The sequence below is a fragment of the Eurytemora carolleeae genome, unplaced genomic scaffold (genome assembly GCF_000591075.1).
Source record: "Eurytemora carolleeae unplaced genomic scaffold, Eaff_2.0 scaffold1312, whole genome shotgun sequence".
NCBI classification, from domain to species: Eukaryota; Metazoa; Arthropoda; class Copepoda; order Calanoida; family Temoridae; genus Eurytemora; species Eurytemora carolleeae.
In genome coordinates this window covers 109,582-137,234 of record NW_019397357.1, presented here as the reverse complement: position 1 = coordinate 137,234, position 27,653 = coordinate 109,582, and the positions used below count along the sequence as shown (strand labels likewise).

General features: G+C 31.8%; 2 protein-coding genes and 1 long non-coding RNA gene across 7 annotated transcripts in view; 1 reads left to right on the top strand and 2 right to left on the bottom strand.

Annotated features, from left to right (window-relative positions):
• Positions 1 to 7,555: 7,555 nt before the first annotated feature.
• LOC111713710 (uncharacterized) lies at positions 7,556 to 8,886 on the bottom strand. Its single transcript, XR_002767771.1, has 3 exons — positions 8,795 to 8,886; positions 8,155 to 8,224; positions 7,556 to 7,646 (listed from the first exon to the last, which is right to left on the bottom strand). It is a non-coding gene; the product is annotated as an uncharacterized LOC111713710 (long non-coding RNA).
• A 4,300-nt stretch (positions 8,887 to 13,186) lies between these two features.
• Positions 13,187 to 21,825, bottom strand: LOC111713717 (ras-like GTP-binding protein rhoA). 5 transcript variants are annotated; one of them, XM_023488656.1, is made up of 13 exons: positions 21,624 to 21,825; positions 21,094 to 21,144; positions 20,667 to 20,725; positions 20,289 to 20,368; positions 18,829 to 18,920; positions 18,715 to 18,763; positions 17,281 to 17,319; positions 16,731 to 16,788; positions 16,215 to 16,255; positions 14,981 to 15,015; positions 14,631 to 14,703; positions 14,020 to 14,126; positions 13,187 to 13,315 (listed from the first exon to the last, which is right to left on the bottom strand). In XM_023488656.1, the coding sequence occupies exons 2-13, from the start codon at positions 21,102 to 21,104 to the stop codon at positions 13,240 to 13,242; spliced, it is 720 nt and encodes a 239-aa protein (XP_023344424.1). In that variant the 5' UTR covers positions 21,105 to 21,144; positions 21,624 to 21,825; the 3' UTR covers positions 13,187 to 13,239. The 5 variants fall into 5 exon arrangements, with proteins under 5 accessions (XP_023344424.1, XP_023344422.1, XP_023344425.1 ...); XM_023488654.1 differs by having other exon boundaries at positions 20,667 to 20,731; positions 21,624 to 21,824; XM_023488657.1 differs by having other exon boundaries at positions 21,536 to 21,624.
• Positions 21,826 to 26,151: 4,326 nt separating this feature from the next.
• Positions 26,152 to 27,653, top strand: part of LOC111713715 (diacylglycerol O-acyltransferase 1) — an 18,940-nt gene continuing 17,438 nt past the window's right edge. Inside the window, exon 1 of the mRNA XM_023488650.1 lies at positions 26,152 to 26,214. Coding sequence (XP_023344418.1) covers positions 26,162 to 26,214 — 53 coding nt within the window. The 5' untranslated portion in view covers positions 26,152 to 26,161. The remainder of the gene's footprint in view (positions 26,215 to 27,653) is intronic.

The window sequence follows — 27,653 nt, the reverse complement described above, 5'->3', positions numbered from 1 at the left end:
CTTCATAAATGTAAATATTTTATTTTAAAAAAACTTTTAAAGAAATTTAAATTTTATGTAAGCAACTCTGAAAATTGTTTTAAAAATCATCCATTTAAAGGGACTGTAAGTGTAATTTCATGTGACACGCGTCCATGCAAAGATGGCAATGCCCGATTTACAAATATGAATTAGACATCAACGTTTTATTTCTTTAAAAAGTTTATTTTCATTTGCGGTTTCTCTGCAAAAGTGACTTGCCCATTTGTTGTAAATAAGAAGCAATGTAGAAACCCATATAAACACTTCTCTAGTCACGGGCAGCCGTAGAACATTTGAATTTCCGAGCCGGAGTCAACCTTTCTAGTCCCAGTTTGTACGGTACCTAAATCTATGGACAGAACTAGCCGATGCACAAGGTTGACAACTTTACTGCAGACTACAAAGGTCTACAAAAAACTGATCATTATTCCCCTCCTCACCTTCCATTCTTGAAATTTTATATTTCTGTCTAAATTTTAAATGAAATTAAATTTTATCAGGACCAGAGATGACTATTGGGGACTACAAGGGAAAACAAAGGACTAATACTAATAAGCATTTTAAAGGGAGTGTTCGCGAAAAATGAAAGGGGGTATAGGTTTAATGCGAAAAAAAAGCGCTTTTGATCGCTACTAATCTTACTTCTATCTTTTGCGTCTATAAGGAGAAAATTGTTAAAAACGAATAATATCGAAGAACGTAGTGTCCCTACAAATTCAGAAAGATGCAACATACGACTTAAACCGTAAATAAATCTATTTAATTTCAAACAAATCATTCAGATATTACAACCTATGGTCATCGATTATCTTTCGCCACATTTGTATATAGTTGATTTTTCATAATATGTTCTGATTTTATTTTTTAAATAATATTTAGCTTGCAACTTGTTTTCGAACATTCCTGGAAAATATGAAAATGTCGTCTTCATTACCAAAAATCCTCGAAACAGGAATAAATGTTTTTATAAGTAACTCTCAGATCATAACAATTAAAACATATTATGAAAAATCAACTATTTACGAATGTGGCGAAAGATAATCGATGACTATAGGTTGTAATATCTGAATGATTTTTTTGAAATTAAATTGATTTTTTTACGGTTTAAGTCGTATGTTGCATCTTTCTGAATTTGTATGGACACTACGTTCTTCGGTATTAGTCGTTTTTAACAATTTTCTCCTTTATAGACGCAACAGATAGAAGTAAGATTAGTAGCGATCAAAAGCGCTTTTTTATAGAATTAAGCCTATACCCCCTTTCATTTTTCGCGGACACTCCCTTTAAGTAACATGGTAATTAAGAATGGGCTTGTAAAGTCGTCTTCGGTTTCCAATCGTTGATAAATGACAAAGAGTGGATCGAATTAAAGACTAAAGTTTTATGAGTTTTTAAAAATGTGATCTGCTTTCTTTGTATTTTTAACATTTAAAGGTGCAAATATAGTCTAGCAATTATTAACTTTAACTAGAATACTACAAAAATCGTGTTCACGTAATAATGCAATGCGACGCGAACAAAGGCAATAAGTCGTCTAAAGGGACTTATACAGACTATAAACAAATAGGGAACTATAATAGCCACATAACTACAAATAGCTATAAAGAAAATGAGACTGCATAGAAATACAAGTTCGGGGGGGGGTAAATGGACGGTAGAAATAAAGTTTCCTAGGATTGCAAATGTAAGGACAATTATCTCAACGCTAGAAATGCGGGGAACTAGACCGGAACTAGCTCTACGTGATCAGCTGACACATCACGTGATTAGCTGACATGTCACGTGTTAAAATCTGTCCTCTCATTGGCCGGAGGAGGAGTCAGCTGATTTCCCATTGGCCTGGGGGAAAAGATGGAGCTGTGACCTTGATGAGAGATCTCGTACAACTGTAAAACTATAAAATTTCAGGCAGAGTAGAAACTTTCAGTATTCAACCATTCATTCCTTGTTTCCATCTTTCTCTCAGGAACACCGGGAACACTGGACTGAACCAACACAATTTGGGGGGAAAATATTGAATTTCCAAAATTATTCCCAGCATTGCCCAGGTTTATATATTAATTATTATTCATAGTCATAGTTTTCTCCTGCCGTTTACCCGCGCAAGGTTTATAAATCATGATTTTAACTGAAGCTTGAAGTTTCAATTATTTTCCACACCTTGTGTCTCTTAAACAAATTTCAGCCAATTTGGTTGAATAAATAAATACAATATTTTATCAAAAAGGGGACCCCGTCAAGTTTTATTTTCAAATATAGCTACTTTTTCCATGATCTTAGTTTTGGCAATCGACCCGTTATCCCCCTCCCCCTCTCTCAAAATTTGACATCTTAGAAACAAGGTTTGTACACAGAAACCATCATGGAGGAAAAAATTCCAGGAATCAAATCATTGGAGGATTGAGTTGTTGACAGGTGGATAAACAAGACAATGACATGAAGTTTGAAAATTTATTTGAAATTGGAAATCAAGGTGAAATGAAAAGCATCAAAGACGACAAAAAATATTTTGAAAGTAATGCAAATTATTCAAACATGGTTTATGGTTAAAAAAATCTAAAAAAACACACACAACTTTCTTAAATAAAATCAAATGGATTTTTAGAACCAAAATAAGGTTCTTATTTTCTCCAAGATTTTTAGAAATGTATTAGTAGCAAAAATTAATTAACATAACAATGAAGATAGAAACCGTTATTGTGTAAACCATCACCAAATCATCATTTTCTTGGGTAATTTTTAATAATTTCAAATCGAAATTTTTAATGTTTATTTTAGGCCAAATCTTTCTCTACCAATTTTTACTTTCATTGAATAAAAGTAAATCATCATCAAACAGACAAACCATATTTATATTTATATATATATTTATATATATTTATTGAGAACCAGACAAACCATATTTATACATAGTGAGAACCAGAAAATGTGGAACAGGTAGACGACATTAAAGCAAGACTTTAATGTATTTTTTGTTAAATTATGCAAATAGTTTTATTAATAACTTATAAACCACTCATTAAAAGAAACAGGTCTGTGTATACTACACAATTGCTGTGTCAAATATTTATTGGAATAAATAATCTTAACTTGAGTGTTATTCATATTCCACTGTTTTTGTTTCTCACTGCATATTTATAATAAAGAAGATTCGAAATTAAAGGGACAGACCGGCTATGTAAGTTAGTTATACAGAGTATGCAGTGTTGTGGACAAATTCTTTAGGATTCATTTGAGACATATAAAACTATTTAAAGATCTTTAAATCCTAAGTTTGAGTGCATAGCCGACGTTCAAAATTTTACTTTTGGGTGGATACGCTTTCAGAATTTTTTAAAAAAATTATTAAATAACGATGACAAAAAATGTAAGCAAAATTCTACAGTAAACCAATTAGTTGTTTATTAACAGGTTGAGAAAATAAAAATTAATCTTATCATCATCATTGTTTAATTATTAGTTTCTATTTTCTCATTATTCTAGTCTCTCATTATTCACAAAGATTTTCTGCAGATTTCCTTGGAGTATTATTGAAACGACGACATTTGAAGAATTTGTAGAAATCTGGGACGCTATTTATAATAAAGAAGATTAGAAATTAAATCTGATTTACGAGCTGAGGCAGGGAAGTTTTTCCATGTTTACTTTAATGCAACATCTGCTTGTTTATTTACTTTATGCAAACATTTGAATAGGTGTTGGGTTAGAGGGGATTTGTGTAGGGCATATAAATAAAACCTAAATATCATTATTTTCCCCCATTTACAAATATATACATAAGTACACATTGCAAACATTTGATATTCATGTACATTGTACAGTGTACATACAGGGTGACCCACGTACTTAAAGGATGGGACTTCAGAGACAACTGTACAAAATACATGCCAGGCTTTTAAAGTTGTGTTTCCTTGCAGTTGTACTTTTTCGTATAAATCGTGTAACAGACCATTTAAAGATTTTTTTAAAGTTTTTAGTGCAAACTATCAAATTCAAACTAATAGTTTTTGGTCGTCAATAATGTCTCAGCTTACCTTCGTGAATCGTAAACCTGTATATGTATGCAACATTATAAAATGTTTTTAGAAAATCTCTTTTGCTTGCAGTGATAACAGAAAAACATCGGAATAGGAAGACACCATTATAGCAATGATTAAGTGTATTTGCATGTCTCATTCTCATTAAGACTTTTAAAAGTGTAACTTTATTCTAAAAGTCGTCTTCATATTTTCTGGTCATCACTTTAGTACATGGGATATTAAGTACAGGGCGTTCCTTAACAAATTACCGTTGTCAAACGCCATAACTTTTCATTGAGCGGGAAATTGTTAAATATTGGAATTTTGGAACTTTTAGTCTTATTTGATTTTAAACTGAGATAGTTCTGAAATATAATTTTAAATCTCATCAGAAATATATTAATGAAATGTAGAATGAAAAGGTTATGTTCACATTGACCTAAATCAATCTATCAATCAATCCTTGCCCCCTCCCGTTCCTTGTAAGCATCCCTTTTTTCAGTGTATTTATATTTTATTAGTTTTGAATTAGATAATGATTTAACTGAAGGTTTGGTGATTTTTGAATGACAGAGGTTGCGTGATTTTGGAATGTAATTAAATACAAAAAATCCACTCAAATAAACATATTCAAACGGTCTAAAATCCAGATTCTTTTTGGTCTATTCGTAAATTGGTATACAGGGTGTCCCACGAAACATGACAGTAGTAAGACGACTTGAATGTGGTATTTGGTCTTTGACTTTATTTGAGACATTCAGTCATTAAACCGTTCTTTAACATGTATGATTCTTGAAACAGTAACCACAAATTCTCCTAGTCCTGGTATTTCCAAAATGTGGTCTACCTTTTGTGCTGTAAACATTGCCGGAGATATTTAAAATTTCTTTCTGATTTCAGTTTTATTAAAAAAATAAATTATCGAAATTTCATGCTCATTGGACTAACTCAAGTCGACTTTTTATTCCAAAGTTTGCTGGTCATCACTTTTTCAATATTTTTTTAGAGAAATGAAATATTAAACCAATATTTTCTATAACACCAATCTATTCAAATCTCAAAGCAAATTCTTGATGATGCAATGTTTCTGCGCAATATATTTAAAAGAAAATGACATAGAGATTAAATTACGATTTAAAACTCTTCATATAAGAACGAGTAACGACACCACAGATCTTGCCATGCTATATTTGTTGCATAACTCGAGCTGGGTCGATTCTACACTGGGACCTGGGTGGTCCAGACTTGACAGTACGACATGTTATACCGGCAACTTTTAGAGTGAGGTGACGGCTGTTCCAAACCGTTTTAAGAAGAGGAGGTTTGAAAAGAAAAGAATGGAATAAAGATCTGTTAAATCATTGTCAGGGTTTAGATCAGAATAAGTTGCAACTTCATGTCATTCATCAAGCAGAAAGAGTTCTTTGTGAATGCCATCTCAGGCATAATTAGTTGCATAATTATTGTTGACAGGGTCCCGTTGCGGAAAATATACCAAAAGGGTGCAATGTTTTTCAACCCCATTGTCCCAAAAAACACAATTTCCTTGGATTTCACAAATGTTGTCTAAGTTTTTATTTGTGTTTTCAAAGTATTGAAGCGAAAACTAATTTGTTTCGATTTTAGTTTTTCAGATAAAATCAAAATACAAAGAAGATCTTTTAGCTTACTAGCTTATTTACGTTATTTTAGATCTTAAAGTGTAAGAAACAAATCACAAAAAAGTATGTTTATTTATTAATGGATTTTTAAATAAAAACAATAAACTGATGCTTCATAAAAATGAATAATTTACAAATTTTGATAAATACATATTTAACATCTTTGTAAAATATCTATATAATAAAACAAGACATTCCTGTATATATATGTTATCTGTAGCCGGCCAAACGGCTGGAGCAAATGGGCTGACTTTTTTTGTGGACACTCATGGGTAGCCGGGGGTGTCTTAGGCTAAAAAAAGATTGTTTTGGTCAAAATATTTTTTTTTCTAAATTTTTTAATTTTTTAATTTTTCAACGGGCAACGCCGGGCCCTTCAGCTAGTAAAGTATACTCTTATAGTCAAAGCGTAAAATTAAGCTTATATCATATTAGCAAGCTATTATCATATTAGCATAGCTCTTATCAAATTTGTTCAATACATTATAATTGTTTCTTGTTAAAATGGTTAAAGGGACTGTGTAGTTTGAAAGTAAGTTTAAAGGGACTGTGTAGTTTGAAAGTAAGTTTAATGGGACTGTGTAGTTTGAACGTAAGTTTCAAGGGACTGTGTAGTTTGAAAGTAAGTATAAAGGGACTGTGTAGTTTGAAAGTAAGTTTAAAGGGACTGTGTAGTTTGAAAGTAAGTTTAATGGGACTGTGTAGTTTGAACGTAAGTTTCAAGGGACTGTGTAGTTTGAAAGTAAGTATAAAGGGACTGTGTAGTTTTAAAGTAAGTATAAAGGGACTGTGTAGTTTGAACGTAAGTTTAATGGGACTGTGTAGTTTGAAAGTAAGTATAAAGGGACTGTGTAGTTTGAAAGTAAGTTTAAAGGGACTGTATAGTTAGAACACAAGTTGAAAAAAATTAAGCGATTTACATCTTCCAGACAGAAAGATAAGGATATCTCCCTCGATATTACTGAGAAAGGGGTCAACAGTTGTGAGTCGGCCATCTTGAAATTAAGAAGAAAGTTATTTTCTTCTCCTGCATATACAGATTCCTACTCCTATGAATAATCCTATGACAATTCCAGTTAAAATCAGAATGACAGCTACTGATAAACCGGAAACTACTTGACAGGTCAGGTCATCATCATCCCATGCAAATCCTTCATAGATATATGAAATTACATTTGAAGTACCTTGCTGACTTTTAAGCAGAGTTAGAGCAAATTGTACAGTATGCATCTAAACAGCAGAATGGGACAGTACACCGAGCATGGGAGTAGGCTGGCGGGTATATGCATGCAACATTTCCCCTTCCATGCCACACATTAGCTTTAAGTTCAAAGGGCGCCCATAACCGAAAATTTGCACTATAAGACAAGAAAATTGTAGTCAGGTAATAAAAGTTAATATTGTGATTTTTCTTATTTTTTCTTATTCTTTAGACTTCCCTGAACAATTTGGCTCAGTACCCAAATAAAAATGCGTAAAATCATGTAAAAATTGTAAGATGTAAAGCAGTTTATCAACTGAACACACAATTGATTGATCTTTAATAAACTTCTAATATTTCTTAAAGGAATTATCTTTTGCGTAATGCAGCTGGATTTTTGAAAATCGCAATTTCAATGCGCAAAATTTTTATTTAAAAAAGTAATAATTGCCAGAAGACTTAAATGTTGGGGCATGGAAGACCAACTGTTGTGGCTTATGGCTGCCAGAAGACAAAACATTTAATATGAGGCATGGAAGGGGAAAATGTTGTGGCTTATGGCCGCCTGCCTTCCCCCACTCGCATGACATCCATACTTAGCGAAGTTTGTATGTCAATTTTGTGTCAAATCTACGTGTAATTTCATAAATTGCCTTCGGTACACTCACACTTTCCAACTATAGAAGCAAGATCTCCTCCAAACCAAGCTCGACTAGGACTAACACTCATTTCATAATCTTCACACTAAAATATAGTATGATTATTGATCAAGTATGATTATTGATCAAGTATGATTATTGATCAAGTATGATTATTGATCAAGTATGATTATTGATCAAGTATGATTATTGATCAAGTATGATTATTGATCAAGTATGATTATTGATCAAGTATGATTATTGATCAAGTATGATTATTGATCAAGTATGATTATTGATCAAGTATGATTATTGATCAAGTATGATTATTGATCAAGTATGATTATTGATCAAGTATGATTATTGATCAAGTATGATTATTGATCAAGTATGATTATTGATCAAGTATGACTGCAACAAAGTTTGTCTTCAGAAATCTTCAACTAATTAAAGATTCACGAGGATTTGAATACTTGGAATCTGTGGCATAGAATTTGAACCGGTGGTGGGGAGCTAAGCGACCTCTCAAATTCATTAAATACGAACCTTGGTTTGAAAAATTACGAATAAAATGAATTCTGCAAAACATAAATTATTTATAAAAAAAATATTACTCTTAAATTAGGATCCATCCAAGTGCAATCATTGTGTGATCTGCACAGGAACCCATCGGCTTGCCTCCAACTAAAAAATATATTTAAGTCGCTTCATAAACGATTTGTAGTTGCATTTTAAACGATTTTAAATCGTTATTTGTGAAGTAAATAAAACTTCATAATAGACGACTAAAAGGCGCCTAATTTGCATCTTTAAAACGTCTATAAACTCCGATTCGAAATTAAGGACAAAAAAGTCGTTAATTAAACGATTTTTAGTTGCATTTTAAACAATTTTAAATCGTTATTTTTGAATTAGAAATGACTTCATTTTAGAAGACTGAAAGTCGCCTAATAAGGGATTTAAAATCGTATATTTTTAGGCAGGTAGTCAAAAACTCCTGTTCAAACCAGTTTATGAATCAGCTGATGGTTAGCATTCTTGCTCATTTCCGTCTCTCATTTTACATTTAGTTAGTTAACCTGTTCATTTCTAATTGCTTCCAATGCTTTCTTCCCAGACTTGAGTTTTGTTTGATTATTTTAGCTGCTCACAAATTAATGTAAAAACCTTCTTTATTTATGACATTCGAAACTAATAAATATAAAATATTTTCAGTTGGAAAAAAATAGACTTAAATAGTTTTAAAAATCTTACCTATTCCAGTCATCAAAGCCCCAGTCACCTCCATGAGAATATGCAACAAACTTTGTGGTGGCTTTAGCGAGCTAAAACAAAATTAAGATACAGTTTTACACAAAACATATGATTATAAGTGAGAACTTAACAAATTCACGACACTTAAAGGGACTGTGAGCGTAATTGCAAGTAATCCTCCATTTAAAGATGACAATGTCCGATTCACACGGTACCCTTAAAAGCATTGTCTAATCAAGAATGAATTAGAAATCAACGTTTATTTTTTTTAATTGTGGTTTCTCTACAGAAGTAAACTGCAATTTCTATTTAGGAAAACATTTAGGAACACTTTTGTCTTTTAAACCTAAATAAACGAAGGTATCTTCCACATGATTGATAAGATAAAGGTTTCAAGGTTTCTGTTATTAATCCTCTTCCAGGAAGAAATTACGCTTACTGTCCCATCAAGAACCAACAAAAGCGGAATTTTTAGAATTAGAACTTAGCAGAATATGGAATCATGATCGAATATAGATGAGGAAAAATTGTGTATTTTGTTTATAACGGCAGCTGCTTTCTTCCAAGAAATTCCTTTATTTTTACCAACCTTGCTCCCACTGCAATTCAAGGTAAATTAATAGAACTGATTACTCTCCTCAAACTCAAACTTTCTAATCAATATATCTTTGCGACCTGATGGAATAAATAAGTACTATTTAAGAAGAATTCAAACTTTAACCCTATTCTAACTGTCGTCTGGTTTACCCAAAATAGACAGAGAGAGGGATCACAATGACCCCCCTCAGTCGGAATGGAGTTAAATATGAAATGTCTGCAGTATAACATCAGGTTACCTCAATATAAGTTAGAAAATAAGGGTTTGAGGAGAGTAGTCAGCTGGTGCAGTCTCTAATCAATAAACTTTTAATAAATTTATAGTTTCTCTCTTCCAGGGGTGGGAGGCACTTACCACTAAACACCACTATTCCTTTAGTCAGAGTACTACAGTACATTGCAGTACGTAGCGAGAACATAGCTTTTAATAAATATTGTGTTACACGATATCTATAAACCTAAACTACATTTTGACATTGATAGCTGAGATCGTGCCCATTGGCTTGGCATTGACCGCTTAAAAGCATGTGTCCCTGTTGACATTGAGATCTGACGAGTTGTACCTGGATTCATACAGGTCTGGAAGCAGTTCTACGAGTACGGCATTTATTACAAACTTAGTACTGAACATATATGGTGTGTGTGTGTGGGGGGGGGGGGGTGATCCTTGCTATAGAAAACCTAGATCCAAAAATTTTTTTTGACTTCAAATAAATTTTTATTTGCACCATATTTTAAAGACTGATATAGATTTGTTTAAATATAAAATGAAATATTCTAATATTGCTAAATTATTATTAGCGAATGATTCATATTCGCATGATTATTAGAAAATAACTTACAAATGTGCTGCCATTCATGCATAATCAAATAATAGACAATATGTTAAATAATTATTATTCTGAATTTAATCTGAATTCAAGACAATTTAATCTTTTTTATGCTCGTCTCCATGGTTAAGAAATACACGAGACACTTTTACCAAACACTGGCCATATTTTATCATTTCTGAATATCCAATTATTGTTTTTAGATAAAATTGTCAACGGGGATCTCTGAAATTAGAAATTTAGTCTTTGCTCCAATCTCTAATTTTCTAATCCTTATATCTTTGCAACCAAATATCGCAGACCTGAGATATTTCAAAGTGTGAATTCTGTTACATCAAACAATTAGATTGCTAAGATATAGGGATTAGAAGATCAGAGTTTGGGGCAAAGACTCAATTCCTTTTTTTGATATTTTTTACCTGGACTTGCCCCCACTCCTGCCCCCTCCTCCTTTGCCCCCACCCCCCTTCCCATCTACAGTAGGGGAGAGAAGCATATATATTAATATCAAATATAGAATAGGTTTCATTTTGTTTAAATATCTAAACAACAAAAATGAATTATCACTTCAACGTTCAAACCATTCTTAAACTCGTTCTATCTTATTAATCGTTAATTAAAACATTTAACTAAAGCAAATTCAATGAAAATATTTGTCCATCATGATCGTTTAAACTTTTTTTGGAAATCTCCTTCAGTTTTCCAACTTCATAATTAAACTCGAATTTAAAACTGTTTTAGTGCATTGGGTGAGATACACAAAGAGAATAGAATATATATTAGAGGGGAATTTAGACAATCCCTCGGTATGAATTTTGTCAGTCCCTGAAAGGGAGTTCAAAGTGTACAAATCATGTAAATGTTCACAAATTATATGCAGTAGAGTACATAAATACAGTACGTTCTCTAGACTTTCCATTTCAATATTTCAATGATTTATAGTTATAATGGAAAAACATCGTTTGTAAAGTGAAAGGCATAGAGTCTATGTGAAATGATCATTGGTCAATTATGAAACCAGCCTATTTCATAATTTGGTTTTCCTTAAATATTAATTTTAGATTTTCTATAAAATGATGTTCCAGGGCCCAAAAGGTTATGTAGCACAAATATGTGAAGTACACCTGCAGTATGGAAACAGTACAACAAAATGGCCGTTTTACACTTTTTTCTAGTAAATTCCACTCTAATATATATTCTATTTGAAATGATCATTGGTCAATTATGAAACCAGCCTATTTCATAATTTGGTTTTCTTTAAATTTTAATTTTACATTTTCTATAAAATGATGCTCCAGGGCCCAAAAGGTTATATAGCACAAATATGTGAAGTACACCTGCAGTATGGAAACAGTACAAAAAATGGCCGTTTTACACTTTCTAGTAAATTCCACTCTAATATATATTCTATTCTCTTTGGAGATACATGACCTGCAGTCCCCGTACTTAAACTCGACTAAAAATAAAAATAACCCCCCCCCCCACCTATTTAGCCCAACCGGGATAGGGTTAAGTGATTTAGAATATGAAGAAAAATCCCAAGTTATGAATGAATGTTAATAACTATTATTAAAAAGTAACATTATTCTTGTATTTTTCCTAACTGTCTTATTTTGAGATAAAGAAATGCGTAAAAAGTTTACTCAAGGAAATACAAAACTTAACTGTTGACTTATCAATGATAATGTAAAGGGCGCGTTAGTTAAACAGAACATATTTTATTATCAAGTTTAAAGAGACTGACGACCAAATTTTAAACTAGGGCAGTCAAGGTTATTCTCACTGGTTACCCGCACTTGGTCGTAAATTACGAGTTTAGCTTTTTTCCCTATATAAGTTGACCCACTCAACATAGAATTTCAAATTTTAAGAACATTCCCGTGGGTTTCAAAAATTGGTGTACTTATAGATGTATTTCCGAAACTGAGGAGCAATAAAGAAAGCTTTGAGAATATTGTACACCCTTGGGCCATTAACAGAGGTCAATAGGGTCTTATTTCTAAAAAATAAACGGGTTAAAGTTAACTTTTTTATTTCTGATTACCAATTGAGGAGCGAGCATGCTGCAAAACACGTTTGGGTGGCGTTTGTTTACTTCTGCACTCCCCCCCCCCTCGTGGCGTTGCCAAATGGGAGTTTATTAGTCATTTATGGATGAAATTAGGCATTAAAAATTAAGACATTTTTCCGGAAGCTATTTGGGTGTGGCCAAGGAAGCGCAATGGGAAAGTGCTTTGCCTCAAATCTATGATTGTGAGAAAATTGTGGATAGGAAGCGTTACGGGTGTGGCTTGCCTTCCCCCCCTTCAATGGGCCCTAAAGCTGGGTTTAAGGAATTACGACCAGAGCCGCAAGCTTTTAAATCAAGGGCTCAGATAGATAGATAGATAGATAAATCGGACATGAAACTCTTTTGATATGCAATGCATGTTCGGAATCTAGCAAATGGGTGAAAAACTAAAACATTCCTATTTTATAGATAATGATATCAAAAGCTAGATATTGTAATATTCATTGCTGAAAAAATCAACAACATTTAAACTTAAAAAAAAAAAAACTTTAATAATTTTGGTTTTTTTCCTACAGATTAAAATTTTGAATATTTGTCGCAAACTGTATAGTTTGATCTGTTGAAACTGAACCATTTAGTAATTTTAGAAACAGTCTTGCCTAATTTACAGAAACTGCAAACCATGTAATAATTTTAGAAACACTTTAGCAAAAGATTTTTATTTTATATAAAATTTATTATGAAGTTTAAGATTATACACAACGTAAATATGTAAATGTAAAAATGTGTAAATTTGTAAAAGTAAAAAAGGCCCATTAAATATGATATTATTGTAAAAAGCAAAAATTATCTAATTCATCGATAAATATTGAAGTAAATAATAAAAAATTAAGTTTTAGATTTTTAAATTCCAATTTTGCATATTTCATATTTAGATTTTTATATAATCATATTACAAATTTGAAAAAAGTAGCACAAAACAGTTTAAATCTAAAAATACAGATTTCTTAGAAAATTTGACATTTTCTAACTCTAGCTTTAGGTTTGCTGAGGGCCAATGCTCCTGCAGCCTCGAACAAATTTCTAAATAAATTAAATGTCTATAATTTGATGATTATTTTGATAAATCATTAATTATACAGGGTGACCCACTAAATAGATATGTAATGCTTAATTGTGTTAATGATCATGCTTTCTGGGACACTCTGTATCTTCCAAATTTTGTTCTTGTGATATTTTGGGGCCTGGTACTAATATCCCAGGTACTAATATCCCAGGTACTAATATCCCAGGTACTAATATCCCAGGTACTAATATCCCATGTACTAATATCCCAGGTACTAATATCCCAGGTACTAATATCCCAAGTACTAATATCCCAGGTACTAATATCCCAGATACTAATATCCCAGGTACTAATATCCAGGTACTAATATCCCAGGTACTAATATCCCAGGTACTAATATCCCAGGTACTAATATCCCAGGTACTAATATCCCAGGAACTAATATCCCAGGTACTAATATCCCAGGAACTAATGTCCCAGGTACTAATATCCCAGGAACTAATGTCCCAGGTACTAATATCCCAGGTACTAATATCCCAGGTACTAATATCCCAGGTACTAATATCCCAGGTACTAATATCCTAATTTGGCAAGTAATAAGAATATAAAGAAACAGCGTACAGTCGTCTCTGAAGTCTTATCCTATGTGGGTAACCCTTTATAATAAATAGGGGAAGTTTGAAATGTTTACGATTATCAAGTTGGAAGAGAAGATGGTTACTTTATATTGATGCCAGAGAGAGCAGAAACTATGAAGGCGGAGTCAGCTTTTATCTCCTTTCGAACTTTTTCCAGTTGTTCAGCAGTTATAATCTCCAATCCTTGATCCTGAACAATTTCAAAAAGTTCTCATAAGACCAATTTGGCTTATCAAACATCCAGGAGGGTAGGGAGAAATATTCAAGGCCAAAATGGTCGAGTCACTTTTGCTAATATAGAAACTCAGATAAAAGTTTATAAGGGACTGTGTGTTAATTTGATTAAATGAGGGTTTATTTGACATTACTTGGAGAGAGTCTCTTTACAGGGACTGTAAGCATAAAATTTCAATTGAATCTCCACGAAAAGATGGTTCCTTTGAAACCTTTATCTGAGTTTCTATATTAGCAAAAGTGACTCGACCATTTTGGCCTTGAATATTTCTCCCTACCCTCCTGGATGTTTGATAAGCCAAATTGGTCTTATGAGAATCTAGGTTTAAAAGTGTTCTTCTATAAATAATTCCTAAAAGTTTTTCTTACAGTGAAAATGCACAAGTCTCTTTTATAGAGAAACTTGAAAATGATTTGCATAAAGAGTCACTTGAAATTACGCTTACAGTCCCTTTAATACCTTTAATTTTGCTCTCACTCGAGGGTCGTCTGCAAGATCCAATTTATTTGCTACAAGAATTTTTGGAACACCCCTTTTCAACTCATCAATTGGTATTTTTCAACTCATCAATTGGTGTTTTTTCAACTCATCATTTGGTATTTTTCAACTCATCATTTGGTATTTTTCAACTCATCATTTGGTATTTTTCAACTAATCATTTGGTATTTTTCAACTTATCATTTGGTATTTTTCAACTCATCATTTGGTATTTTTCAACTAATCATTTGATATTTTTCAACTCATCATTTGGTATTTTTCAACTCATCATTTGACTGAATTCCTTTTTTGAATTTATTTGATGAAGTTGCCTGCAGTAGTGACTAACTTCAGTATTCCACTTAGCCTGTTAAAACCATTTTTTTACCAAATACTGGAATTGTTCAATGCCTGAAAGCCTTTTTTAAATAACATAGAATATTTAACCATTTTAAAAATTCTGATTTTTTAATCTATACAACAAAGCTCCTCGCTCATTCATGCATATGTATATTTGGATATAGGGTTTGCAGCAAAAAGGAAAAATCGTTTCGCGAAAAAATGCACAATTTTTGCGAAAATTCCTCAAAAAGCGAAAATACAGCTTAAGCAATATTATTCTTGAAAATATTTCTCCAAATTTCGCTCAGTTTTAGCTTCATTTATTTCCACGAACAAATGCGAAATATGAACGAAAATATGCGAAAGATTTCGGTCGCATTTCGCAAACTTTTTCGTGAAATTTAGCCTTTTTTCGTGAAAATAAATAAAGCGAAATTTCGCAAAAAAAATCGCAAAAATGCGAAATGCGAAAGTTTAGCGAAAAGGCAAACTATTTTTGCGAAAATGCGAATTTTTTTTTTTGAAAACCATGAGTTTTATAGTTGGAACCATTAATTGCTCAAAAGAGCTTGTGGAATTCTCTGCTTTGAACGCAGACAATTTGATTTCTCAAGCTATCTTTTTAAGTTTCCGAATTATTTTGGTTCTTCCCGTAGATTTTATCTTGTTTTTTAAGAAGAAAGATCTTAACGGTCGTGAAAGTATTTTCAAGCAAATGTATGAATTGTTTAATGCCTCCTAGTCGTTCTTAAATCTATATTTATATTTTGTGTTAATCCATCAATTGGGCTCGCGGATAAATTCCTCTTTGAAAATGAGTCTTGTATTCTCAATATTTAGTCTTTTTTACTGAATTTTCGCAACTTTTTCGGTTAAATTATGCATTTTCTTTATAAAATTCTGTAAATTCTCGCATTATTTTTTTCGCGAAATTTTCGCATAATATTTTCGCGAAATTTCGCATTTTTCGCGAAACAGATTGAAGCGAAATTTCGCGAAAAAAGCGAAAATTTTCGCATTTTTCGTGAGCGAACGAAATACAAAAATGAAGCGAAATGGTCGCGAAATTTTTTTTTCCCTTTTCGCTGGAAACCTACTGCAAACCCTATTATCGTCACTTGAAATTACGCTTGCAGTCCCATTCAGTCCATCTAAATCAAACGGGCCATTAAAGTTTATATAGTTGCTTAATTAATTTGATAAATATTTGAATTAAAATAGTTCCTTTATATTGAAAAGAGAATCTGGGTTATCCACTGAACATACTGGAAAATCATAATCAATTATATATAATTAAAAAAGTAGTTTTTATGATATTTTTAACTTTTTAGTTTTCCCCTTATGCTTTCTGCAGGTTAATTTTTGAGGTTTTTACTTTTAACCGGTTCCACACAGATCTGAGAAATTTTTAAAATTTCCAAATTGTTTTTTAAAAAACATTTTTTTTCTCAAATTGTGCCAAAGTTTGACCCTGAGAGAAAATATGCAAAAATTCAACCAAAACAAACGTGGATTACAAGTTTTTGAAAATCGATTAACAAGAAAAAATGCTCTGCTTTACTCGTCCTTTACAAAATAGAATATTTCAACAAATTAGAACATTTAAAAGTTGAAATATGTCAAGAAAAATGTTAATCCATGAACTTTTAAATGTACAAAAATAAAAAAAGTATTAGGAAAGATGTCCTAACAATTACGTGCATTTAAAAGTTGTAAGCTCTGGTTTAACTGATCATTTGCCTAGCAGAAGAATGTCAGTGTTTGGATAAGTGATGGGACGGATTCTGTCCAATTCCTCCTATTTTACAACATTTTAACATTAAATATTAAAAATTGCACATTTTTTTCTAGTTTTGTTTAAATCGAACGCTTGATCTCGATATTTAATGTGGGCCCTTTTAATCTTAAGGATCAATCCTTAATCCCATAATTTAAGTTTATCTGTTGATCTGGATAAGCTGGAGATCAGTGTTTGCTCCCGAGATTAACAATACAAAAGTTTTTGCTTCAGAGCAAGGAACTTTAGATATGGATAACTTTAATCCCGATCTATTAATCTAAATAAATTACGAGTTCTCTCATTAATTGGCGCGTAAAATTTCAAATTTTCCCAGCTTGTGATTGGCTCTTCCGGATTTGGCATATGCCACTCTATTAGTTAAATTTACACACTTTTCATGGTGCAAAGGGAAGATTAAACTAGATCTTTAGAACAATAAAAAGATTATCTTAATATCCACAATTCTAAAGTTTTCAGCTCTGATTATATCCATAGAGTTAAAAAATCCACCTGTCCAGCCGTATCCCAGAGCGTTAGCTCAAGATCTATCTAAATTTTAAAAATATGTTTAATTTATTTGATTTCTTCCAGCTAAACATCCTTTTGGTCTTGCATATATTTGACAGAAAATTGGTTTGAATTTAATTGGATAACTTTGATCTTCTTTGTTTGTCAATGAAAACTATATATGGAGCCACGAGGTCACAAAGTCTTACTTTTGACCTTTTCCTTCTGTTTGCAGAGCCTGTACTGCGGCAATGATTTTAGAGTTGACAGCAAAGAGAATAGAATATATATTAGAGGGGAATTTACTAGAAAAAAGTGTAAAACGGCCATTTTGTTGTACTGTTTCCATACTGCAGGTGTACTTCACATATTTATGCTATATAATCTGTTGGGCCCTGAAATATCATTTTACAGAAAATCTCAAATTAATATTAAAAGAAAACCAAATTATGAAATAGGCTGGTTTCATAATTGACCAATGATCATTTCATATAGACTCTATGCCTTTCACTTTACAAACGATGATTTTCCGTTATAACTATAAATCAAATGACGTTTTTTATTCCCCTAATTCATTATAAAGTTTATTTAATAGCTTTAAAAAATTCGAAATTGAAATGGATAGTCTAAGGAACATACTGTATTAATGTACTCTACTGCATATGATTTGTGAACATTTACATTATTTGTACACTTTGAACTCCCTTTCAGGCTGAAAGGGACTGAAAAAATTCATACCGAGAGATTATCTAAATTCCACTCTAATATATATTCTATTCTTTTTGGTTGGCAGGCCAATCATCAGAGACTAATACATTTAAAACCAACTTATTAAGTCAAATGGTTCTGTGTACACTGCACAATTGATTTGTTTTCTCTCCGTTAGACTGTTTAAAATACAAATTTGAGTCAAAAGTCGTCTTTCTAGTTTTCAAAAATTCTGAAATTCAAATATATGAATTTGTATGCAGAAAGTTTTTTTTTCTAATATTCTTGATTCAATATGATAAAGTGCTGTTCTCATAGATTTTATAACAAACTTTCATCTTTCGCATGTAACATGTTTTTTAGCAAATATGGTTAAATAATATTTTGAATCCTTTAATGTCTAAATAAAGCTTAAAGGGACTGTTAAACGTAATTTTATATGAGTATGACCCTTAGTGCAAATATTACAAGACCCAATTCACATCAGTATTATTTCTGATAAATCATACTTGTTTTCCTGCAGCAGAAATGCGCAAGTCGCTTTTGCTGAGAAACCACAATAGAAAATAAGCAGCTTTCAAAATCTTAACGATTGATCTCTATTTGATACTTGATAAGACAAAGCTTTTCATAGAAGGTTGCTTAAAATTACGCTTACAGTCCCTTTAATCCGAGAAATATTTATACCAAACGTGTTTTGAAAAAAATAATTATCTCTTAATTTCTTACCATTACATTTGACTTCTTTGACTCGTCTAGAGAGTTAGGTCTATTATTTCTAAAATTCAACAATTTTTACTAATTTTTTTATTTGTGCCAAGAGTATAAAAGTTGTGTGTTTACCTGCTGGCGATAAAAGATGGCGGTTTCTTAATCCTTAAATGAATTACTGAGTTTTCAACAACGGTTGGTATATGCTCTGTTGGAATATTTCCCTAAACAACGGTTGGTATATGCTCTGTTGGAATACTTCCCTAAACAACGGTGGTATATGCTCTGTTGGAATACTTCCCTAAACAACGGTTGGTATATGCTCTGTTGGAATACTTCCCTAAACAACGGTTGGTATATGCTCTGTTGGAATACTTCCCTAAACAACGGTTGGTATATGCTCTGTTGGAATACTTCCCTAAACAACGGTTGGTATATGCTATGTTGGAATACTTCCCTAAACAACGGTTTGTTTATGCTCTGTTGGAATACTTCCCTAAACAATGGTTGGTATATGCTATGTTGGAATACTTCCCTAAACAACGGTTGGTATATGTTCTGTTGGAATACTTCCCTAAAAACAAGGTTATAATGCATTATAACCTTACCTAAAAAGAGGAAAAGTGAGAATACAGGGTTTCCCTTAAAAATGACAGTTTGAAAAGTCCAAGAACAAACTTCTTTATTTTAAAATATTAAAATACCAAACACTAAACATACAAAATTAGATTAAAAAGTCTATGATGAAAACCTTACAAAACCTGTACTTTAAAATAAGGAACAGTTTGAATACTACTCTAAAATAAGGAACAGTTAGAATACTCCTCTAAAATAAGGAACAGTAGTTAGAATGCTCCTCTAAAATAAGGAACAGTTGGAATTCCACTCTAAAATAAGAAACAGTTAGAATTCTACTCTAAAATAAGGAACAGTTAGAATGCTATTTTAAAATAAGGAACAGTTAAAATACTTCTCTGAGATAAGGAACAGTTAAGATACTATTCTAAAATACTTCTCCAAAATATGGAACAGTTAAAATACTACTCTAAAATAAGGAACAGTTAGAATTCTTTTCTAAAATAAGGACAGTTAGAATACTATTTTATAATAAGGAACAGTTAAAATAGTACTCTAAGATAAGGAACAGTTAAGATACTATTCTAAAATACTTCCCCAAAATAAGGACCAGTTAAAATACTACTCTAAAATAAGGAACAGTTAGAATTCTTTTCTAAAATAAGGAACAGTTAGAATATTATTTTAAAATAAGGAACAGTTAAAATAGTACTCTAAGATAAGGAACAATTAATATATCCTAAAATAAGGAACATTTCTTGTCTTTCTCATACAGACAAAATCATATCTCGACAATTAAAGAAAAAGCTAATTATGTCAATTAGCAGTATGGATAAATTATGGATAAAATATGGATAAAATATGGATAAAATATTGATAAAATTCCAATTGCATGATTTAAAAAAGTTTTCATTAAATTATCATCAAAAAGCTTAACTATATAAAATTATGTGGTTTAGGGATAAATTTATATCTATCAAAATATATGTTTTAAATTTTTCAAAATATTATTTTACTTTTGAAATCTGCCAGAGAATACTTGTTTTCCCTGCTGCACCATCACCAACCACCACAAGCTTTCGGCGTTCAGGTCTCTCTAAACAAAACAAAAAATTTAAAATAATAATTTTGAGAATTTGACCTGTGCAAAAATCATTATGATTTAATAATTTCAATGATTATTTTAAAATCTGTTTTTTAAAATCAAAAATTTTTACTGTTCAAGCTAAAAAAAGTAAAACAAACACAAAAAAATAAAAAAAAATATCGAAAATTTAATTTTTGTTCAGAAATCAAAATGCTGTTGTTGCCACAAGATTTTTTAATAACTACATACAAAAATGTTTAAAATTTCTTTTAACAAAAAAATTTTTTTTATTGAATATATTTTTTACCAGTTTCCTCTTGATATAAAGGACTCTCACTCTTAGATCTCTTATATGCTAAGGGATTCCTGAAACTAACCAGATTTGATGGATTTAATTAAAAGATACCACAACAAATTTGGACCTGACTAGTTCAGCCGTTTTGTAGTTTAATGGATAAATACAGACAGACAGATATTTATATATATTTAAAAATATGTTTTGAATGCAAAATTTTATTTCTTCGCTAATATATCTGTATATTTGTATATATATGTTAGCTACAGCTGGCAAAACGGATGGACCAAATTGGCTGGTTTGTTTTGAGGGAACCCAAAATCAAACTTTTTAGCATATAATATTATAGGCTAAAAAGTTAAATTATTTTTCATCTCAAAATTAGAATTTTTTTCCTTTAAAAAATTTTCACTTGAAAAACTTATTTTTGCAAAATTACCTCAAATCCATGATTCTGGGACGAACTTTGGCAGTAGTTCTCTTGATTTACCTACATTTAGTTCTTTCTACAAAATCAACAAACTTAGAAAATTAATCCCCCCCTCCCACTGTAGTTTTCAGTGCCAGCAAGTTTGCGGTTTGGATAAATTAAGGAGAACTCCAGGCAAAGCTGGGTTCCGAAGTCAGTATTAAATAAATTCAAACCTATATAGATCCAGACTGCTATGAAAACCTATATAGATCCAGACTGCTATGAAAAGCTGTTACAAATTTCAATGCTGGAGGTAGTTTAATGTGTCATTAATCCTCTGACTTTGAATTTTGATTTTTACCGCACTAAAACTAACTCACTTATAAATATTTGAAGCGCAAAACATCCAAGCACTTATTTTTAACTCAAGTTCTTAAAAAGTCATTTGCAAAATTCTCATCAAATTTACCTTTACAAGTTCAACTATTGGATCACTGTGTGTGCAAAATCTTATAATATAGCAATTAATTTTTAGAAAATTTAATTTTTGAATTTACCAAAATATTTCGGTCATTCCAAAATTAAAGAAATTCTGTAATATTCATTTTGCGTGACCATCTTTTGCTACAGTGATAACCAGAAAACTCTGAAATAGGAAGACGACTTTGTAGCACGTCTTGAGTGTATTCGATGTTGTTAAAAGCAAATGGTTATCACTGTATCTATATATAAATTTGGCTTGTCTGTCTGTTTGTTTGTCTGTTTGTTTGTATCCAATAAACGTCAAAACGGCTGAACTGATCGGGCCCAAATTTTTTGTGGGACATCTAGGGACCCCAGGAAAGGTTTATGAATGATCAAAATTTTAAATATTTGTCTCCATCAAAATTCGATCTTCATTAAATTTTTTAAAATTTTGAAAATCCATGAAATTTTTTGTGAAAATCCGCGATTTATTTTTTTTTGTTTTACGATGTTCATAAAGAGAACATGTTCACAATTAATTTAGAAGATGGGCGCGAAGCGCCCTCTAAGGTTAGTTATAGCAAAAAAATGTTAAAATAACCCCAAACTTTTTGTTTGTAAAATAAAACCATCTGAAAGCGTTTCTGGCCCTAATATTTGAACAAAATGATTACAATTTTTAGCGGAATACTTTGGGCAAAATTCAATATTCTGACCAAATATTTGGACTTCTCTAAGCAGATTTATGTTACATTGTCAATAAATATTTTAAACAAACTTAAACCTTTTAAATTCCTAATTCTTCGCGACCTAATGATGTAAACCTTTCAAACTTAGCCTATTTGATCCAAGCAAAAATATAGCTTTAAATGTCAAAGATGTACCATATCAGGTTGTTTAAATAAATAGGGATAAAAACTTTTTGGTAAAAGACCAATTTTTTTGGAAAAGAAAAGTCCAGTATATGTTGGAAAGAGTCATATTTTAAAAACTCTCTCTAATTATCAACCTTATACTACAGTTTCTACATAGAGGAAGTTATTCTTATCATGTATCCTTGATTTAGTAAGCTTAGGAATTATTTGGTTTGGTATTCACAATTTCAAAAAATCACAATTTGGTGTAAATAGCGTTGTTCTCAAAATAATTCGGTCCAAGAAGTTCAGCCGCTTGAACATTTATTGGACTTGTGTACGTTTCTTGTTCTCTCATTAAACTTATGAGATATCCATAGGGATGCTACGTTTTCATTTTTTTTTAAAAAAGCGATCGTTTCGTTATGAAAACGACGACGAAAAATCAAAAACGAATTAAAAAACGATCGTTTATTTAACAGTTCGTTTTTTAAAAACGATCGTTTTTATTACGATCGTTTTTTATAAACTCGTTGTTTCATTAACGATCCTTAACGACGACCATTCGTTAACGATAGTTAATCACAAACCTTCCTTAACGACGACCCTTCGTTAACGATCACAAGGGATATCCACCTTCCTTGTTCTCTCATCTAACCAAAGATATCCATCCTTTCTTGTTCTCTTATCTAACCAGAGAGATCTATCCTTGTTCTTTCATCTAACCAGAGATATCCAAACTTCCTTGTTCTCTCATCTAACCAGGATATCCATCCTTCCTTGTTCTTTCATCTAACCAAAGATATCCATCCTTCCATGTTCTCTCATCTAACCAGAGAGATCTATCCTTGTTCTTTCATCTAACCAGAGATATCCAAACTTCCTTGCTCTCTCATCTAACCAGGATATCCNTTTGAAGTAATCATAATTTTAGGGGGAATGCGCAAAAGCACGCAAAAAAATGTTGGGCTCCCCTAAAAATTGAACAAAAAATAGTAAATTCCTATTTCTTATTCGTTAAAAAAGTATAAGCTTAAACTAACCTAACCTAACCTAACCTAACCTGACACTTTCAGTCTTTAACTCTGGTTCTCCTACTTTCTATCTGTAAAATCTAGTTCTCCCACTTTATATCTGTAAAATCTAGTTCTCCCACTTTCTATATAGGTATATCTGTAAACTCCAGTTCCCCCACTTTCTATCTGCAGACTCCACTTCTCCTATTATTTATCTGTAAACTCGAGTTCTCCTACTTTCTATCTGTAAATTCCAGTTCTCAGCTTTCTATCTGTAAATTCCAGTTCTCAGCTTTCTTTCTGTAAATTCCAGTTCTCAGCTTTCTTTCTGTAAACTCCAATTCTCTTACTTTCTATCTGTAAACTCCAGTTCTCCCACTTTCTATTTGTTAACTCCAGTTCTCCTACAGCTGGTGTCCCACGAAACATGACAGTTGATAAATAGTTCTGAATGTCGTTTTCCCTTTAAGCTGTATCTGATATTAAAGGCTTTTTGCAGTTTATTTCGTTAGAAAAATCTTTTGTTTGAATTTATTTTACTTTGAAATCAATTATTCTATAACTTGACTCCCAAAAATATTTTTATAATTTTCTTAGGTATAAAACAACTCAACAAATTATGGAAGAAGACATTCCAAACTAATTCAACAAAACTGTCATGTTTCGTGCGACACCCTGTACTTTAAATTTGTTAACTCTATTTCTCCTAAATTATATCTGTAAATTCCAGTTCTCAGATGTCTATCTGTAAACTCCAATTCTCTTACTTTCCATCTGTAAACTCCAGTTCTCTCACTTTCTATCTGTAAACTCCAGTTCTCCTACTTTCTATTTGTCTTCAGTTCTCCTACTTTATATCTGTAAACTCCAGTGCTGACGCTTTCTATTTATTATATTTAGGGGGAGGCCACCCCCCTAACCCCCCTCGAGGAGGTCAAATTGGGGCCCGTGGGCCTAGGCCCCCCTCTAATTCGCTTGTGATAACCATTCTTCTCTCATTAAAACATCGTCTTTCTTTGTAAGTTAATCAAACAGACGACGACATTTGTATTAATTCCTAATAAGGTACTTTGCGTACAATCGTACTTCGTAGTTCGTGTACAATTTGAAATTTATTGATACAAAAGTAAACAAAAAGAATTCCATGAGTGTTGGGACTCAGAGAATTTAGTTAAGTTATGATACAATTATCTTTAGAACTTCATATAATTTGTAAATTTTGTACATGGATCTCTTATCACATACATATAATTGGTCATGTGGCCGCAGCGCCTGGCCCCCTAGCCTGCCTTAGCCGCGGTGCTCGGCCCCCTAGTCTATCATAGCCGCAGCGCTCGGCCCATAAATTAAGTTTATCTAACTTAACCCTAAAATAATAATTTTAAATAATAATTTTGCTGAAAAAAGTGGTCATTTACAAAATTGATAGAAGGGGGGCCCGGGGGATGGGACTTTTATTAATTGTAGAGTGAAATACAGGATTCTACAGTTTTTAGGGACTATAATATACGGACTTCATAAAATAGGGACTTACTTAACTATAGACTTCAGAGAGGTTTACATGACGTAAAAAATGTGGGATAATTAAACCAAAGCTTAGAATTGAATGATAAATGTGAGCGTCAAAATATTATGCTAATCTATGGGCGGTGTGCAGAACACCCTCCCCCCCCCCATTCAGTTGTGTAGTGTAAAGTAGTCTATATATGTGTTCTAGTCGCAGCTCGTGCGTTCACCCCCTTTCCCTGTTATCAATCTACAGATAGTTTTATAAGTCTATTAACAAGCATAGAAATCATAAACAATTAATAAGGAATCAGTCAAAAAAAATCTTTAAATAATAAAATCTTTGCACCCTTAATTTTAACACTTTAAGGTTCTTGATCCTTTATTCCCCCCCCCCTTATTGCAAATGAAACTGTTGTTTATTGCGACCAAAGTTGACCGACTAAAGTGTTTTCTGCGCAGAAAGTTCAAAGATTTTAACGCAGTCAAGTTCAGTATTTTTATAGGTTCTCGCCTTGTTATTTAATTACAGTGATAACCAGAACACAGTGGAATTATCATCGCCTTCGTGGGGTTATAGGATCATTACCAGAAACAGTTTGGTCAGGATCGGTTAAGCCGTTTTGACGTTTATTGGATACAAACAAACAAACTAAATTTGAATATGTTCAGGAAATTTAGGAATTGCGATAGTTGCAGTGTCGTGGGAGGGGGGAGTGCAGAAGTCCTAAATTAGTAATCGATCACCGCCACCCAAACGTGTTTTGCGGCATGTGCGCTCCTCAATTGGTAATCCACCACCTCAATTTGTAATCAGAAATAAAAATGTTTAACATTAATTCTTTTATTTCCTAGAAATTTGACCATATATTGGCCTTTGTTAATGGCCATATGGTGTACAATAATTGAGGACTTCTGCACTTCCCCCCTGGTCGTGGGAATACATACATTATCCGTCCTTTAACGTGTTCGTTTAAGTCATTACTAAAGCTGATTAACCCCACATGTTTTTTATAACTTAATTTAGAATAACAAGAAGATAAGGAATAATTTTTATCAAAATTGTTTTTGTTTTGACTAAAGATAATAATAATAAACAGATTGATAAACATACAAAACTATGCGACGACCTGAACTCTTCAAATTTTCCCGTCCGAAGGCAGCCTTGTATCTAAAAGTTTGATTTTTAAAGACTTTTTAGTGAAAAATTTTTGTCTTTTCGAGGAAAGTAAATTTTCAGTTTTTTCAGATATCATGACAGAGGGGGAGAGTAGGATGCGATTACGTCGCACAAATTCAACCTCAAGGTACATCCGGGCGCCATGGTTTTTATTTGTTAAAGGGAGTGACCGGCAATTTATGGAAGTTGAACTGAGGATGTAGTATTGTGGACAAATTTTTAGGATTCATTTGAGACATAATAAACGTTTTAATGAAGTATAATCACGGAGTTTGAGCGCAAAGTCGACGTACAAATTCATCTTTTGGTTTTTTTTTGAGAATCGATTTTTTTAAATCATCAAATAACAATAACAAAAAAAAATTCGAAGAAAACTAATTAGATGTTTAGGAACATGTTTCTCAATTGAAATCTATCACTAAATCAATGCTAGAATCAATTATCTCTTTTTCATCATTATATTGAATTCCTTTATACTTCTTGAATTTGTTCGCAGATTTCTTCAAATTCTTCAAATGTCGTCTTTTCAATAAACATTCCAGGAAATCTATAGAAAATGTTTGTTTACAATGAGACATTACAGAAACCAATAACTGAATAAGATTATTTATTTTCGATGATAGTAGTTAATTTGTATTTTCTCATCTTGTTCCTAAACAACTAATTAGTTTACTGAAGAATTTTTTTTATATTTTTTGTCGCCGTTATTGAATAATTTTTTAAAAAACGATTCTCAAAATCATCCCTCAAAAATGAAAAATCTATGAGGATTTTAAAGATTGAATTTGCGCTATTGCTGAACAAATATGCATTGAAAAAACGTCTTATGGGTCTCAAATCATTTCGAAAAAGTTTCTTAATACTAAATTCTTAGTTCAACTACCATATATTGCCGGTCACTCCCTTTAATTGGACTATTACGTATATTCAAGTGACCTCCTATTTGTAGATTGGCATGTCCGATTCACATCGGTGCCCTTAAAAGCTTTTCTCGATCAAGAATGCATAATGTTTCCATAACTGGGGTTTCTTACTCAAGTTTAGACTTGCGGATATCTTGCTACAGAAACAATATAGAATATTTTCAGAGTTAAACACTTTTAAAGCCAAAAAACGGTAATATCTTCTACATTGTGATGAGATAAAGGTTTAAAGGGTACCGTTGTGAATTGGTAAATGGAGGTTCACGTGAAAGTACAACAGTCTCTTTAAGGCAATATTAATTTTACTAAAATCCGATAAACAATTAAATATCAAATACAATTTTTTGCATAAAATAGTTGATATTGGGTTTCCAAAGTGTTTAATGGCATTTGAAATGAATGTTATTTAATTTATTTTGTTTTAAATGTTAAGAATAAATTTATTATAAATCTTTTTTTTCCAATGGAATAGAATGGGGTTTTAGACATTTTTCACAAGAAAATCCATTTATTTTTTTAAAAGATCCATTAATTTTCTTCAAAAAATCCATTAATTTTCTTTACAAAATCAATTAATTTTCTTTAAAAAATCCATTCCTTTAAAAATCCTTTATTTTGCCCAATTAAGCAATAAATCTTATTG

Bases quoted from the DNA above. Each gene is read 5' to 3' on its own strand.
- LOC111713717 (XM_023488654.1), bottom strand. The intron at 20,369-20,666 runs GTAAAAAATATA...TGTTTTGTTTAG, and splicing joins TTTATATCAAGAGGAAACTG to AGAGACCTGAACGCCGAAAG. The intron at 16,256-16,730 runs GCAAATGATCAG...ATGATTTTCCAG, and splicing joins CACTGACATTCTTCTGCTAG to TATGTTCAGTGGATAACCCA.